This window comes from Equus przewalskii, chromosome 18 (assembly GCF_037783145.1).
Source record: "Equus przewalskii isolate Varuska chromosome 18, EquPr2, whole genome shotgun sequence".
In the NCBI taxonomy this organism is placed as follows: domain Eukaryota; kingdom Metazoa; phylum Chordata; class Mammalia; order Perissodactyla; family Equidae; genus Equus; species Equus przewalskii.
In genome coordinates this window covers 35,003,362-35,022,132 of record NC_091848.1, presented here as the reverse complement: position 1 = coordinate 35,022,132, position 18,771 = coordinate 35,003,362, and the positions used below count along the sequence as shown (strand labels likewise).

Sequence of the window (18,771 nt, the reverse complement as noted above, 5' to 3'; positions counted from 1 at the left end):
AGTTTAACAAACATAGAAAAATCAAAACATCTCTTTAATATTTAAATATTAGTTTTATATTAGATACATTGATTAAAAATATATTAAAATTAATTTCACTCATTTCTTTTGACCTTTTTAAATGTGGCTACTAGAAAATCTTATTTATATATGTGGCTCACATTATATTTCTACTTGAATAGTACAGTGTTATAATCTATCAAGACATTTAAACTCTTCTGAGATATGAAAATTATATGGCTTGGTTCTTTTTTTTTCCTCTTTCCCTTGGGAGTTCTCATTGCTGCCCTAACTTTCACTTGTCCTTACTATTCCAGCTATTATGGGTGGTTTTACTTTTTCATATGTCATAATTTAACTCAGTTCTTAATTTTTTTTCCAGTTTAAACCTAATTCATCCTCCCCAACATCCCATACTACAAAAAAGTTGATTAACTCTCCTCACCTGCCAGAAAATGAAATGTTCCCGGATAATATTCTTCACAGCTTCATTGCTCCATACATCACGGTTGAGGCACTGGCATGCAAAGTCTTGTACATTTTGAATGTTTATCATCAGCCACTTATTCTGCATCTGGCCACACTCTTTGGCCTGTAAGAATAAAGTTACACAAAACTTGTTAGAAACAATTTCTACTTGGTAACTAATATGTTTCAGAATTCAGAAGCTGTCTTCTTTTCATTTAAATACTAAGTTTTTTTCCTCACGTATGATATCTAGAGTTTTCAGTATCTATACATTATTTACATTAATTGGCATACTTGTATATATTTATACTGCCCATTTTAAAGCATTTTTCAAATTTAAATAAACTGTTTTTCTTTTATCCATTGTTATCTGTTATGATGGCTAGATTTTTACTGTACATTTAAATATCTTTACCTGAAAATGATTCCACAAACATCAAAAAGTCACATAATTCTACTGTATTGTCTCTTTCAACTCCTATCCAGAAACATACCTCTCCTTTTCAGTAGATGTAACCAGTGTGTGTATATTACTTTATGTTATTTTATTTTCTTCAACATCATTTTCTATACATATTTCTAAATATCATAATTATTAGGCATGTGCTATTTTACAGAATCACCCTAAACATTCAGTACAAGCTGCTGAGGGGTTTTTCTTTTAGGGTTATTTTCCTAGGAGTGGATTTCAAAAAATGACATTACACAATCAAAGAATGTTTTAGAATAATCTCCAAAAGACTCCAATTTACAGCACAAATATCAATCATCAGTGTGTACTTTTTGCCTCACAGTTCCTCGTCACTATAAAGACCTAAGAAATGTTGTTGAATAAGAAAAGATGGCAGAAACGTAAATGAGCAAATACTTCCTCAAATTTTTGCACAGGAAAAATGAAAAAAGCCATAGTTTTGAATAATATTGTCCTGGAACAATATTCATTTCCTAATCAGTTTGAAATGAGAAAAAAATCTCAAGAATCTATTAACTCATTATAACAACTGAAGAACATATATCATTTTGAAGGTACTGGAAAATGTAAGACTAGGAATATCTTCTGTTTTAAAAAGGATTACATAATCTTACAAATACTGTTATCCTCTTTTTGGTATGAATCTCCCCAGAGAAAATCATTTTCTAGTATTTACTACTGATTCCACGGGTGAAATTCTAAAAGTAAGCATCCCTCTATTGAGGCAGGAAGCTGTATTTAACTGGTCAAAGGCTTATCTTAAAGTATATAAATATAGGAAAATAACTCCTTGCTCCTAGGAAGTAACACTGTTCCACTTACTTTCTTACCTACAGCATGCACAGAGATTTAATAAATGGGTGATGAATGAGTAATTATATTGTCTTTATTGACTAAAAAGTATTTGAGAATAAAGAAAAAAATCAACACACATTCTAGACATTTGAGAGTATATGTCCCGATAATAGGGTAAATTTATGTAAGTCTGCCTCATCTACAACACCAAGAAGAAAAAAAATGTATAACACTAATAAAAGTCCAAAGTTTAAAAATGATGGAGAGTCATTTGCTTTTGTTTTAAAAAATTCACTTATTCATGTTCATCCTTTCATTAATTCAGATTCACTCACTCAACAAATACTTATTGAGTACCTACCATGTTTCAGGTACAGTTATAGATGCTGGAGTTACAGCAGTTACCAAAACACAAAAATCCCTGCCTTCATGAAGCATATGTTAGGGAGAAATCTCATATCAGCAAAAGAAACTGAAGCTGCTGTTAAGAAATTACTGCTAGAAAGAAGTACCCAAAGAAGACATGAACTTCACACAAAGCAATAATGGTTGGAGGGAATATAAGAAAGTTTCAGAAAAACTTTAGCTTATATATTTTGTATTGAATAGTATTGATCTAATATATTTCTACTTGCATTTATAGCAAGTACTTTTGACATTAACAAAATACTTTGGCAACTTTAACAAATAAATATGCTTTTCTTATGAAACAAGAAATACTACGGAAATTGTTCTGATTCTTTCTGTATAATATACTCCACATTATGCCATTCAATTATTTAACAAAGATTTAATGAAGGCTAATCATGTGCCAGAAACTCTTCTAGGCACTGTGGATACACGACAGTAAATAAACAAAGTCCTTGTGTTCGTGGAACTTACAGGCTAGTGGGGGAAGAACAAAACCCAAGAAATGTTCTCTCGCCGAGGTCAGATCATTCATCCTAAGCGCCTTGCTCACTCAGTTTCAGCTTCACTGGCTTTCCTGGCTATATCACAAATATGCCAAGTTCTTTCCAACGTCAGTGCCTTTACACTTAATATTTTATCTGTTCTTCCCCTGGACCTTTCTATGGTTCACATTTCCTCACTTCATTTACGTTTCTGCCCAAATCTCATCCTTTCAGAATCTTCCCTGATCTTCCTATCTAAAATAGTCCTCTCTCCTCACAATTACAAGCATATGTGAAACCTACAAAATCAATCTTGCTTTCAATTCCCTGTAAAGAACACACGCACCTTAATGCCCCAAAGCAAACAAAAAATAGCCCTCTGTCTTCTTCCCTTATTCTATTTTATTTTTTCACCCAGCAACTATTATAACCTGAAATAACACTCGCTCTCTGTCAAACATATATATAAAATACATATACACTAAATATATGTTATATATATTTGTTTTTGTTTTTTATTGTATCTAGTCTGTTTCCCCTTCTAGATTATAAATTCTTGGATGGCAAGGACTTTGTATAATTTGTTTACCACTATCTTCCTGTGGCAGAAACTGCTTATACGCACCAAATACCCATTTTCCCCTTCTTCCTCCTAGTAACAGAACCTCCAATTTTTAGCTAAGCATCTAGACTTCCTAGTGTTTCTTGCAGCTCGGTGTGGCCATGTTGCCAAGTTCTGGTCAATGGCATGTGAGCAGAAGTATGTATACAACTTCTAGGTTGTGCCTTTAAAGGGAAAAGGTATACCCTTCTCAGCCCTCTTTCCTGCTGGCTGGAAAGCAAACACGGTGGTAAGCCGCCTTAAAACATGTGGACAAGGGCAGGCAAGACCTAGGGAATAGCAGAACAAGACAGAAAACTGCTCTCCTAATAACTTCATATAGCAGAACCATCTCAATGGCCTGGACTTCTATCTTGTTTAAGCTACTGTTTATTCTCTTCCTAGTCTCTATCACATGCAGCCAAATCTTTATCCCACAATATAACCCCCACACCTAGAACAAGGCCTTGCAATAGGAGGTCTTGGTATTTATTCAAGGAACAAGTGACTTACTCAGTCTCTCATTTGGTTAGCATGAGCCAGACCCTAGAACATAGTCTACCTGTAGTTACATTAAGAAAGTCTAATTTCTAAACCTATGGGCCCTGCCTGAGCAGCCAGAGCATCCCTCCAATTTTTAACATTCACCTCTCTAAGCTTCAATGACTTAATTTTGAATATTACATACCTAATTTTTATAAAACGAATGGATATATCATTAGTCATAATGAAATGTCTGCTTTTTCTGGGAGTGTTTATGTCATTTAAAGTCTTGCAAATGATAAAGGTTAGTATTATCAGTGAAAAAAATCAATAGATTGTTACAAACAATATAGGTCATGAAATACAAAGAAAAAAAGGTGATATAACTTAACAAAATGAATCAAAGTTCAGAGGACAATACCAAAATGATTCACATTTTCCCTCAAGATCAAGCAGCAGATTAACTGCCTTTTATGAGCCCAAAGTGACCAAATTAAATCAAGCTCAGAGTTATTTCATTATGCCCTAGAGCAACTCAGAAGCTAATAAAAATAGAAAACATGTCAAAACAAATTCAGATCCTTTTCGTCTTTCATATTGCTGCTATTCTCTCTCAATGGCTGTATTATCACCAGAACCAGGGAAGGACACGCAGAAAAGCTGCCTGGAACACTAAAAAGGATAGGCAACTGCCATATTAAGATCATGAGGGAAAGATGAAGAAAACTGAGGAGACCTCTGATCTGATATCTATGAGCTGCCTATGGAACTCCAAAGATTCCCTCAACTCTAGACTTATTTACATGACAAAAAGAAACCCTTGCTTGGTCAAATCACCATAATTTGGATTTTCTGTTACACGCAGCCAAACACTTTCAAGTTTTAGAATTCAAAAAATTAAAACTGAAGAACAAGCTTACAGTTAAATTTCTAATCCTAAATATTTCATTTAGGCTACCAGAAGAGTATTTCAAAGGACAAAATTTTAGAAAACAGTAATTCACTTTAAAATAGTTATGCATTACTTAACAGGGATACGTTCTGAGAAATGTGTTGTTAGCTGATTTCATTGTTGTGTGAAATCAGAGTGTACTAACATAAACCTAGATGGTATAGCCTACTACACACCTAGGCTATATGGTACTAACCTTACGGGACCATCAGTGCATATGCAGTCCGTTGTTGACTGAAAGGTTGTTACATGGTGCATGACTGTATGTAGCTACTAACATCATTTTTTTGGTTATTGTTTGGCCTACTTTATCCTAACAGATAAGATTTACCCCAAATTTAAGTGATTTCTATGAAAATGCTATTCTGATTCAAAAGAGCATTAACAAGCTAATCAACATACACAGGTAAGCTGTCTGAACACCTCAACAGAAGAGTATTTAAAATCCTAACTATAGGGGCTGGCCCTGTGGCCTAGTGGTTAAGTTCCTGCCCTCCGCTCCACTGCAGCAGCACAGAGTTTCGCAGGTTTGGATCCTGGGCGTGGACATGGCACCGCTCATCAGCCCATGCTGAGGCGGCGTCCCACAGTGCCACAACCACAAGGACCTACAACTAGAATATACAACTATGTACTGGTGGGCTTTGGGGGGAAGCAGCAGCAGAAGAAAAAAGTTCAGGTGCCAATTTTTAAAAACATAAAATAAAATAAAATAAATAAAATCCTAACTATACTCATTTGTTTAACAAATACTATGTTCCTATTAAATGCCAGAGACTGGGTCCCAAGAACTATCAAAATAAAAAGAAACATGTTTCCTCTGCCCTCATTAAGCTTCTAATTTAGCAGACAATCAAATAAACTTGCTCTGGAAAGTTTTTCTTTGGCTTTAGCCAAGTTAAACCTAAGAACTGAGAGAGAATGTATTCTGCAACTACAGAGGTATTTTTTTTAAAATGCATTAGGTTCCCTATAAAAATATGGCCAAAAGATACCTATAAACAACTCAAAAATGGCCCAAAACACATGTACATGATTCTCAGCAGTAATCAAAGATAGATAAACTAAAAAAGGTAAGATTTTTTTTAAAATTTCATCAAAATGGCAATGATTCTAAAGTGATACCACATAAGGCTAATAAAAGGACTTTATCAAGCAATCTCATATACTGCTGGTAGAAACATAAATCAATGTAACCTTTTATGTATCTCATACTTACATTTATTAAGGTGCCAATTCTCTATATGCTCAAAACTTTTTTTGCTCTTGGAAAGAAAAGAAATGGCACTGAAAATGCAAAAGGATTCATAGCTAAGGCTTAGAATCTCCAACAACTTACTGTTTCAAAGCTGCCTTTATGCATCAAATCAATGGGTGGCCGGAATAGATCTGCAAGGGTAGTTAGTTTCTTATCTATTGCTCCTCCATTTCTTAACTCTTGTTCTTGCCGAACTGCAACACAGAAGGATGAGAAAGTTTCAATCAGCCATAAAATAAGTCATGAATCTGGCAATATAAAAAAACATGTATCAATTGCAAGAATTACTAAACAATATGCTTGACTGCAAATGCAAATGCAAGTATCTAACACTGACCGAAAAAAAGATACAAAGTGAGGTGGGGAGAGTCTTAAAACTTGGTGATGTTCTCTATCCAAAGGTAAAGATAAAAGCAGAAAATTATTTTAGAGTCACCCAAACAAAATATTTCCTTCACATATTCAAAACTAACTTTAGCACAGGAGAAAACTTCCACCTCCATTAATCTAGATCTGAAAGTGATCCTAACATTTGTTGTTTCTAGCAACATTCTCAATCTTCAAAGATTCTTACAGTGAGAGAGAACGACCTCTATTGTCACCTTCTTCTGAGAGGGCACAAGATTCCCTGGATGATCTGAGTTAGTTTGGGTTCCCCTTCAATTCTCTCCAAAGTTAGAAGACCTACCTGTGCCTCAGTGAGCTCACTGTAAGTCAACTACAAAATCAACCATGGTCCATGAGTTTCTCATGTATTGTCTGAACATAACTGTCCCTCTCTTTAGGATTTCACTGCTAAATCAGTACTAAACCCTCGAAAAGTATAAGGCCAAGATTCTCATTCTAATTTGCTCCACAGAAATATATAAACCTATTCCAAACAACTATGGCCAAAATGTTAATAGTGGCTGCTTTGGGTGGTATGGATTTTTCTTCTATTTTTCAATCCCCTACAATAACCCATTTTTCATTTTGGTCATTCCTTTAATTAACAGATATCAGGATCTTAAGGGAAATCAGTTTTTTATTATAGTCAGCATTTAAGAGTTCATTCAGAAGCTGATTAAGTTTGTAAATTACCAGATTTCTGACATTATCTCCATTTCTCTTATTATTCTTCTATCATTTTGGAATTTGGAATAATTTGGAATAATTCAGCTCAAGGAGGAGTTAATAACAATCAGAGACTGAATTCATAATTTCACTTTTTAAATAAGGTGATTCCTCAAAGTAATTAGGCCTAATATTAATTATCTTCTTTTTTTTTTTTAAGAACAACATATATAAAACAAACTAGGATCTTGACCTATAGGGGAGCATATGGGTGCTTTTCTACTTTATGGTTTTATATGTGGAGAGAGAGAGGGGAATTGAGGAAGGAGAAAGACAAGGAGGTAGGGGAGAGGAAAGAATTGAGAGAGAGGGATGATAAACTGGTCCATAGATACCTACTAGTTTCAGTTTGAAAATCCCGGAAACCATCAAATATTGAACGTGCAGGTCGTCGTCTTTTAGGAGCTTTAGGGGGGAAAAGACAGAAGTAATATAAAAATTTAAACATTAATTTTGAAACAATTCTAAAAACTTCCCTATCTATAAGTATTTCTTGTTTGAAAACACTCAGATTCATAACGGTACCGTCCTTCAAAAAACAAAAATTTTTAAAACTTTCAAATCATTCATAGGAACCATTCATAAAAACCTTCAAGTCAACCATATGAATGATTGATGATGGTTAATTACCTTAACCTCTTAAGCCCAACCATTTTGTTTTACAAATGAGAAAATCTGTAATTCTGCCCCACTTAGGAGACTTGACCAAACTTGTGTAAAAGATAAGATTTTGAGGATGACTCCCCGTGGAGATGAAGCTACACACATGCTGCAAATATCTAATTCAGGTTAGCCTAAGGGATCTGACTAACCTTTGGTATAACACTTGAGTAAGTAAGAAAGTTCTAACCCATAATATTTAAGAACTACTTCTTAGTGAGTAGATACACATGTAGATGTATAAACACCAAAGAAATTTTTAATTCTGGAAGAAAAATTTTTCCCACAGTTACATGTAATGGTTTAGTAGCAGAAAAGTGAAGAGAACCAAGGTCTTTTGGTATCCCTCTATAGTGTCTATCACCCAGTCCTTAAGTACTTTACAGATGAAGTGTAGAAAGCAATAATCAAGGGGCTGGCCCCGTGGCCGAGCGGTTAAGTTCGCGCGCTCCGCTGCAGGCGGCCCAGTGTTTCGTTGGTTCGAATCCCGGGTGCGGACATGACACTGCTCATCAAACCATGCTGAGGCAGCGTCCCACATGCCACAACTAGAAGGACCCACATCGAAGAATATACAACTATGTACCAGGGGGCTTTGGGGAGAAAAAGGAAAAAATAAAATCTTTAAAAAAAATAAAAATAAAAAAAAAAAGAAAGCAATAATCAAAATGTTATCTTCCTATATGTATATGTTCTTAAACCCCCCAAAATTTATAAGATCCTTTATATACATTACAATAAATAAGGGCATTTAATGATTCTTTCAGTAAGAGTAACAGTTATTAAGTTGGCTTATGGCACGCCTGGCCAGCATGTAACCAGAACAATGCTCCATGTTAATAAATGATGATTAGTAGTAAGCTTAGATAGAAAGTATAAAAGTCTCCTAGACCATGACAAACCATCTTTCCCAACAGCCTGTGGGATAATTTGGGGATAATTTTTTATTATCCATTATATGGGATAATTTTTTCTATCCAAGAACTAATGAGTAAAAAGCAAAACAAAACAAAAATACCAAAAATGCAGAACATGTAAAAAATCAGGATCATGATATCATCTCTAGGAAAAGGGATTTGGTTTTTTCAAAAACAAAAAGGGGGTCTGGCCTGGTGGCATAGTGGTTAATTTTGCACATTCCACTTCGGTGGCCAGGGGTTCTATGGTTTGGATTCTGGGTGTTTGTCAAGCCATGCTGTAGCAGGTGTCCCACACATAAAGTAGAGGAAGATGGGCAGGGATGTTAGCTCAGGGCTTGTCTTCCTCAGCAAAAGAAAAAAAAGAGGAGGATTGGTGGTAGATGTTAAATTCAGGGCTAATCTTCCTCCAAAAAAAAGACACTTCCATGTCTTAGCTTTGTATTGAATTTTTAAATTTAAATTGAATTTTATTGGTATTGAATTTATCTAAATTAAATTTTTAAAAATTTAAATATTGTATTATTTCCCTTTCCCTCCCTCCCTTTATAAGTAAGAATCAAGGAATGTTATTCTTTTCAATCTTGGAACTTTTGATCAAGAGTTCCTATTTCAAATATATCTGTTTCTTGCAGGAACAGTACAGCTTCTCAAATAATGCCTTCTTGAAAAATCATTATCAGACACTTTTTAACCATAACAATTAAGAAAGTAAGGGTATCTTAGGATAAGACATAGAATAGCTGTCTGAGAAAGGATATTAACTACTGGGAAAGTAGTACACAAAAGGTAGTTTTCTTTTACTTTTAAATTGCCAAAGGCAGGCCAGTCAATACTCTACATTGGTACACACACACACACACACACACACACACTCTCCCCCGCTTCTTTTCCCAGTTTAGCTCTTCTGTATTAGGCACTTGATCTCCTCGTGATTCTCACCAGTTTCTCTTTCTACCCAACTCTCTTTTATTTCTTGGTTCATAACCTGCTCCCATTTTTTTCCCCCTTATTTATTCTAAGTGTAACCAAGAACCCCTCCTCAGGCCACAACACCTCTAAAGCCCTAGGACCATTATTATTCCTGCCTGCCTCTTCAATATGTGGCTTCCTGATTCCTCCAAACCATGTGCTATAGAGCAAACATCACTCCATACTCCCTACTGCCCACATGAGTGCTGATCACTCAGATCAAACAGGCTAAGCTACAAAGAGCTAAGAGATTCAAAAGGAGCTTCATAGTCAGAATACGGGAGTGGGACAAGTGGAGGAAAAAATTTAGTGAGAAGAATGGCACTGTTTCACAAATCTCTGTTAATAACAGGTTTAAGAGAAGAAACCTGGGTTTTCAGATCTGCATCTGCATTCAATCTGCTGCTATTCCTTTAGTTCAAGCATATGAAGAAAATTAAAATTCAACTTCACACAGACATACAGTTGTAAAAGGGAGGAGAGTATTTTATAGTTTTAAGATAACTGTGAATAGTCTCCTTTCATACTACACCAAAACTCAACCAGTGGTAGTTTCTTAAAGGTTAGCTGCAACATAGAATCTGAAATCTTAACAATGAACTTTTCATACTCTGCTCCATTAAAATCCATTGGTCTATGTGGTGGGCAGTCTCTAAGATGACCCCCAATTATCCCTATCTCCCGATATTCATAACCTCTGTGTGAATATCTTGAGTATGGGCAGGTTTAAATGGAATGTGGCAAAAGTGATGTGATGGGATGTCACTTCCGAGATTAGATTACAAAAAGATGGTGGGTTCCATCATGGGCTGCCCTCTCCGGCTCTCTCATTTGTTCTGTAGTAAGGAAATGATGTCTCTAGCCAACCAATAGTCTCAACAGTGAGCTTAGAAGGAGATCCTCCTCTATTCAAGCTTTGAGATGATTGTAGCACTAGGTGACACCTTGACTACACCCTTCTGAAAGACCCTAACCAAACACACTCAGCTAAGCCACACCAGGATTCCTGACCCAAAGAAAATGTGAGATAACAAATGTCTACTGTTTCAGGAAGCTAAATCTTAGAGCAATCTGTTACACAGCAACAGATATCTAAATCTATCTATCTATGCAATCCATCTTACAATCTGAACAGATCTTTTACCTATGCATGATTTTATAATATCGTACATTGGTCATTTGAAAGTATTTATTCACTGAGTTATGCAAACATTCCAAATATTGACCATCTCATTATACAATATATAAAAAAAAATCACCATCCGTTAATGTCACACTAATCTCATCAGAAACCCTTTAAGTATCAGGAGGCTACCAAGCTCACAATTGTGGATATAAACTTTCTAAAATTCTAATTTCTACCTGAAAGCTTTTTTCTTTTAATCACTGGTAATAAATAACGTCAGTTCTTTGCCTTGAGGAAGCAACAGGCTTTTGTTCATATTGAAGAAAATGTTTGCCAAACGCCTAAGACTAAATAACTATAGTTTGTCAGCAATCTTTCAAGTAAAAATAATGTTCCATTAAGAAAAGCAGCTAGTTTAGCTCACAACTCAAACAACTGTACAAGTGCTTTTCCTTAACGTAACCACAGTACTTCAGTATGCAGAAGTGCTTTACACACATTCTACTTCATCAAACATAATAGTTTAAAAATGTGTACTCAGAGGTCAAGATTTAATGAAATTAATTTTTACTGCTTCATCAAGAACACTATTAAATAAAATTGGCTTTTTTTTTTTTTCTGCTTTTTCTCCCCCAACCCCCCCCAGTACATAGTTGTATATTTTAGTCGTGGGTTCTTCCAGTTGTGGCATGTGGGATGCCACCTCAGCATGGCCTAATAAGCAGTGCCATGTCCACGCCCAGGATCCAAACTTGTGAAACCCTGGGCCGCCAAAGCGGAGCACGCGAACTTAACCACTTGGCCATGGGGCCGGCCCCAAAATTGGCTTTTTTTAAAATTAAACTGCGAGGGGGCCGGCTCCGTGGCTGAGCGGTTAAGTTCGCGCGCTCCGCTGCAGGGGCCCAGGGTTCAGATCCTGGGCGCGGACATGGCACTGCTTGTCAGGCCACGTTGAGGCGGTATCCCACATCCCACAACAGGGGGACCTGCAACTAAGATATGCAACTGTTTACGGTGGGGTTTGGGGAGATAAAGCAGAAAAAAAAAAAAAGATTGGCAACAGTTGTTAGCCCAGGTGCCAATCTTTAAAAAAAAAAAAATTATATTAAATTAAACTGCGAGTATGTGGCAGTGAAGCACTCAATGCATAATAGTACAGTTTGGTGCCACTGCCCTGATTCAATTAAGATGCAGCAGTTTGACCCATCATTGCTTTTGAACCACCAGTCCAATGTCAACACAGTGAAAAAGGCAAATAACTTCTTAATATTATTATGAAAGTAGTTTTGATCTTACAGACCCCCTGAAAGGGTATCAGGGACCACACCCCCTATACCATACTTTGACAATCATGCTTTAAATCAATACTGTCCTAAGAAGAAAACAGTTCTCCAAAGAACTTTTTCAAGTTATAATATGGTCTAATAATGAAAGTTAGGATTGACTTGTTAACCGTATAATATCACTCTCATCCCTCTCCCTTATGTATATCAAAGCAGAGGTAAAGGAACAAAGGGGGGGCTTCAAATGGGAATTCTTTTGTCTCTGCTCAACAGTAAAACAGCACAGAATCTATTTCCTGTAGTCTTCCCCACTCAAAGATCCTGTAAAGTTTCCAAGGGCATTACTCCTCAGCTCCAAAATCTATTCATAATATCTACATGAAAAAAAATTATGAATAACTCTTTATTACTTCTGGTACATTAATAGCACAGTGACTAGCTGAATCGAACAGTCCAAAAAGTAATTATACTTCAATATTCAGATCTTACAGTTTTCTCCCTGCCATCTTTAATTCTGAATCTTAGACAGTATATTCTTTATTTCTCACTACAGTAAACTCCAAAGCTGACAAGTTAAACATCAATCTTAAAAAAACTCGCAACTGAGGTGCTTTTTCAAATCGAAAGAGATGGTTTACATAATTTTCTGCATCCTTTCCTTACAATTTATTTCTTCTCCTTTATTCTAGTTTACCTGCAAAACTTTTTATAGGCCTATTTCTCTGCATTATTGTTCTCAATATGTACAATACACATTCCTATGTCTTTGTCCAACCAGATTATATTTTATCTTCTATAATATACCTATTAATGCCTAAAATATTTGGCTCACAAAAGATAAATAAGTGCTTATTAAACTGAAACTAAATTTTCTTCAAATCTGATTAAGTGTCCCATTTACCACCATCTTCTCTATACACCCCGACTGGTATTACAATTTTTTTGCATGGATTAGGTATTACTTTTTCTTTGTTCAAAATATGAATCGCACTTCTAGAAATTAAGCAAGAGCGAAGGCAAAGAATATCAAGACAGCAAAGATATGGCAGTCAAGTAGGTATCTAGAAAACAAAAAATAATCAGTCTTTTATCTAATGATAGATTCGTTTCCATTATAAGGCAGCAGTTCTTTTCGCTAACTTTCCTCCTTTTGGCATTCTGCAACAAATATCAACATTTTAATCTTGTTCACTCTTTAGAAAGAACCAACTATGTGACTTTCTTAAGGGGAAATTACAGAATTACAAGATAAGAATTAACTCTAGAGATAACAACCTCTGAGCAGGGCTTCACATCTTTTGACAGTTTCACTAAAATCCTAAAGACAACAATAAAGTCAAGTAAAGCCAAGGAAAAAAGTTGAACTTACCACCAAACAAAGGTTCTGGTTCCACCAATATTTCCTGCTTTTGAGGAATTGGAGCACGAACTTCTTCTCTATTAAAAAAAGGGGGGAAAATATCAAAAGGAAGTTTTCTGCTACCTGTTCTCTCTGTAACTATTGCGAATGCATTCAAATTAACACGTAAAATGAACACCAGACTTAGTGATTTTTAGGAACCACAATGACAAATGATTGTTAGATGGTTTCCATATAGAGATCAATCAGAATAAAGTACCTGGCACAGATAGCTCAAATGGTTTACAAAGAGAACAAACTGAAAAATAAAAAATATTTCCACTTTCCTCTCAAGTGCTCTACCCTAAATTCTCTCAGAGAGAAAAAAGAAAAAAAAATTTACACAAAAAGAAAAAAGACAAAAGTTAATGGAAAAATACAGGCTTATTAAGCAATATCACATTACCACTATATGAAATAATTAAATCAGATATATTAAAATAAGCATAAACAGGGCCAGCCCCGTGGTGCAGTGGTTAAGTGCGCACGTTCCGCTTCTCAGTGGCCTGGGGTTTGCCAGTTCGGATCCTGGGTGCAGACATGGCACCGCCTGGCAAAAGCTATGCTGTGGTAGGCGTCCCATCTATAAAGTAGAGGAAGATGGGCACGGATGTTAGCTCAGGGCCAGTCTTCCTCAGCAAAAACAGGAGGACTGGCAGTAGTTAGCTCAGGGCTAATCTTCCTCAAAAAAATAAAATAAAATAAGCATAAACAAACATGCAGGGAATTTTATGCTAGTTATGAAGATGGCTAACACAGGTATTACCTTGGATTATTTATTAAATAGACCCTAACATATACAGAGAAAGTAATTACTCATTTTTTAAAAGCCAACAAACTCTTCCAAGTTTACCTCCAGAGAGTTTACTAATAACACATCTCTTCCAGTAAAAAATACTCATTTAGATATACTGTAAAAATGGTGTATGTTCCTTTAAATATCAGTTTAATTATTTTAGGGTTTTAATTCAAATATTAAACTCTGCTGATTAATGTTCATAATAAGTAATAGTAAATTCCAAATATATTATCTTCTCGCTTATAATAAATGTTAATTTAAGTTAGGCCTAATGTTTTTCACTCAGGTGTTTCTAATAATAATAACTGAGCTTAAAGCACTGGTTTTGATTTCTAAGAGTTCGAACTCCAAAACATGCTTTATGAAATAAAGTATGAACACTCATTCATCAACAAGAACATCCTGTAATCAAAGAAAAACTAGCTGGACAAAGAAATCTACAATAAGTCAAATGATTGAAGGATAAAGGATAATTCAAAATTATGTTAAGTACTCTTTCCCACTAGACACCAATCACTGCTACCACACAGAATTTCAATAATCTAAAGGAAAAGACAACACATCCATTTAAAAGGAAGCTCTATTAACCCTCTTTCATCAAAGAGAAATAGGCCATTATTTTAAGAAAACTAAGAACTTAAAAGATATCTTCTACCTAACTAAATCTTTCCATTATTGGTATACCTCAATTTATAGTATATATATCAATTAGGGGGATGGATTAAGTAGTAGTCCCTATATAAAAAGACTGATTACTACCTATTTGAGGGTATCTGTTCCAAGATTGTCAGCTACCTAATAAAATGGAAGAATGGAACAGAAAAAGGTGAACAGTAAAGAGCAAAAATTATACTTTAGGAATTAGAAGCCACTATCAAATGTTAATTAATTAGCAATACAAATAATCTAAGTCAAATTATAATGTAATTCAGTAAGAAATGACATTCATTGATTAAAACTACTTTTAAACATAATTAAGAAAATACGTTTTATACAGTGAAGACAAATATGTTCCCCTAAATCAGCTGTGAACACTTGTTATTCCAGTTTCTATAAACTAAATCATTTTTTCATACTGATTTCCTTTAAAAATTTGAGCTATGTTGGAGGAGAATGGGATATCACATCTGAAATACACAGCCAACAGTGACACGAAAAAAATTTGTAATATATTAATAATGGTCTATAAAGTTCACACTTCATGTGGAAACAATATTACTCTAGATTCTGGAACTAGATCAACAAAAGAGGTAATTATGGCCTGAATGTTTTTTGGCTTTTTAAACCTATCTCTAACATTGTAAAAATAAAATCCGTCTTTTGCCTATTCTTTAAAAACGGGATTTCTCTTGTTTAGTATTTCATGTTGTAAACACTGAGAGTTATAAAGGACTATAAGTATTAAAGTCTTATTTAAGGATCTTTTTAATTTTGTTTAAAAAAAAAATCAGTGGGTTTCCTTTGAGTGTCATTCATCTCTAATATTTTCCAAAGACTACTGGAATTTTGCCCAAAAGGTATTCATTGAAACTCTCATTGGTATCAAAAACTAAGGGCAAAAAACCACCAAATCTGTTCACCATTTATTACTATTCTCTACATAGCACAACTTTCATATGATGAAGGTGCTTGTAATGATTAACCACATCTAACTATTTAAGGTATAAACGACTAGAATTATTTTTCAAAAATTTTTCATGGTAACTCAAAACTTTACTGGGACAATGTAGGAAAATTTAGAATTGGGGAATCTGAGCTTTATTGGGCTTTACTTCCATATCTGCTACTTAATTGCCGCGTAGCTTGGAAAAATGGCTATGCCTCTGCTTTCTCATCTGTAAAATGTGGCTAATAATGCCATCCTATAAGGTTCTTCTGAGGATTAAATAACAGACATGACAGTGTTCTAGAAAATTTAAAGTATATAAATATAAAAATTTCCACTTGACACTTTTTCAGATGCTTTCAATTTGTAATTTATTCAAAAACAGAGAATCAATATAACTGATAAAAATGCTACTGCTCAATTTAGACAGGGGGTAGCTCCTAACAATAAATAATAAATTCATACTCTGTGTGTGGTCTGACAGTGGAGACACTTGCTGAACTGGTACTGGGCTCTTCAGCGATTCCTCCACCATCCAGAAACATAGTGACTGCCATCTCCAGATTATTGTTGCAGGCTTCAAGCATATGTTTCCCTACACTTTCACTTGCACCTGAAATAGCAAAAAGACAGGAAAAAAGTTTTAAAAAGACCTTCTTACTTTCAGTTCATATTAGAATACAGAATTCCCAAGCAAATTAATAGTACTTTTCCCCTTTTAGAATAACTGACTTTTTTTAAAAAAACCTGTTCATTTACTTCTACACTGTTGGCTGATATACAGAGCTAGCAAAGAAAGTAGCAGCATTAAAATAGTAGTCTTCCTTCGTAATAAAACCAAAACTAAATAAAGCATTTATTTGCCACTTCCTTAAACGGACCAATATATATTTGTTAATAAACTGAAAAAAGGTAGAGAAAAATGAAAGACTACATTCTAGAAAGTTAGAAATACTTTCTATTAGAAAGAATGCATTTCAGTTAACATTTCTCTTTCTATTAAAAAGGTAGCATTTTTTAATGACAATGGGAGAGAAGTGAGATGGGACATTCTTGTCAAAGATATAAGTCAGTCAAAATCTGGTAAGAAATGTCAATCTTCATCATTTGAAACTGGCCCTATCACACACTTACTCATTTGTAAAGTAAAGCCAGTATAGTCTGTTAAGATGCAATGTAAATTGTAGCGCCCTTTAAGAAGATAATTTTAGGGGTCAGCTCCGTGGCTGAGTGGTTAAGTTCGTGCGCTCCACTGTGGCGGCCCAGGGTTCTGATCCTGGGCCCGGACATGGCACCGCTCATCAGGCCACGTTGAGGTGGCGTCCCACATCCGACAACTAGAAGGACCTGCAACTAAGATATACAACTATGTACAGGGGGGATTTGGGGAGATAAAGCAGGGGAAAAAAAAAAAAAAGATTGGCAACAGTCGTTAGCCCAGGTGCCAATCTTTAAAAAAAAATAATAATAATAATTTTATACCTGCATCAAGAAACATAAAAATACTCATTCCTTTTTTGACCCAGTAATTTGGGCTTCTAGTCAAAAGATGACTTATTCTTTTATTTATTCTACATAAAATACTACATGCATAAGCATGTCCATATACAGGTTCAGTACAGCTTCAGTTAATATTGAAAAACTGGAAACATAAATATCCCATAGTAGTAGAGTCAAAATTGTACAATCTATTTGATGGAACATTTTGTGGCTATTAAAAAGAATCTCAGGCTTTCCCTCTGGGGTAACTTTCCTTCTACCTGAATTATGTCCCTTAGAATCTCCTTCTAACGGGTGGGTATGTTTGGGGAGGGGGGGGTGTCTTTTCGTGTTCTAAAAATGTCTCTATTTTGCTGTCATTCCTGAAAGACAGTTTTACTGCATATTCTATTTTAAGGCTGACAGCTATTTTCTCTCAGTACATCGAAGACAGCATTCCAATGTCCTCTGGCTTCTGTTGTTGCTGCTGGGAAATCAGTTGCCAGACTAAAGAAAAACATTTTTACAGCAATCTGTTGTTTCTCTCTAGTTGCTTTTAAGATCATCTCCGCCTTTAGTCTTCCGCAGTTTCACTTTGATTTATTGCAGCTGATTTTATTTATCCTCCTTGAGGTTCACTGGACTCCCACCACATAAGGATTATCTTTTATCAATTCTGAAAATTTCTCAGACATTTCTATTTAACAATTACCTTACTCCTCCATTCACACTTATCACATTCTGGAACTCCTATTAGATGTGTGTTAGAACTCTTTGCTCTATGCTGTACCAATCTGTTTTTTACCTATTCACTGAGCTTTTAATTTCAGTTAATTTTTTATAACTGGAAGTCCTGTTTTTGGTTTTTTCCTAATCTGCTTGGTCATGTTTCAGAGATCCTTACTTCATACTCATATTTCAATCTCTTCCTTTCTTCAAACATATTAATCAAACTTATTGGAGTTACTAAGACACAACAAACTTTCTGCAGTCTCTAGGGGTCACTGTCTCTTCTTTCTGCTGGCTCTTGCTCATTATGCCATGGTTTTTGTGTATTTTGTGATTTTTTAAATTGTGATCTCCTGTGCCCTGGAATTTTAATTTGTAGATTTTTGAAGCCTGAGTTGAAGGTACATTCCTCCTAAGAGGATCTGATTTGACAAGATTTTGTAAGGCACCATGTGGGCACTACCTTGTGGGACCACTTTAAATACATTCTTGACTTGAAGTTTTACAAGACCACATGGGAAATGTGACTCTGCAAGGACACTTGTTCTAAATTCTCAGGGAAGATATCTCCTGCCACTCGCCAACTGTCAAGGTTGAAACAATAAAGTCTCAGCTTCATGAAGGGGAGAGGTCTCCTTTCAGACTCCTCTCCTTGGGAAGGCAGCAGGCTTTGTTTCTTGTTTCCTGTGCCCTATGAGGCTATCAAAAGAGAAGTTCAAAGCCATTCAGTTTAGGCAGATTCCATCAGGGTGAAGGCTTGCTTTAA

General features: G+C 35.3%; 1 protein-coding gene across 1 annotated transcript in view; it reads right to left on the bottom strand.

Annotated features, from left to right (window-relative positions):
• The window catches only part of UBXN7 (UBX domain protein 7), a 41,744-nt gene that overhangs the window by 11,315 nt on the left and 11,658 nt on the right, over nt 1–18,771 (bottom strand). The window contains exons 2-6 of the mRNA XM_008508886.2: nt 16,263–16,410; nt 13,363–13,430; nt 7,375–7,440; nt 6,004–6,116; nt 446–592 (exon numbers count right to left, since the gene is read on the bottom strand). Of these exons, the coding sequence (XP_008507108.2) occupies nt 446–592; nt 6,004–6,116; nt 7,375–7,440; nt 13,363–13,430; nt 16,263–16,410 (542 nt within the window). The remainder of the gene's footprint in view (nt 1–445; nt 593–6,003; nt 6,117–7,374; nt 7,441–13,362; nt 13,431–16,262; nt 16,411–18,771) is intronic.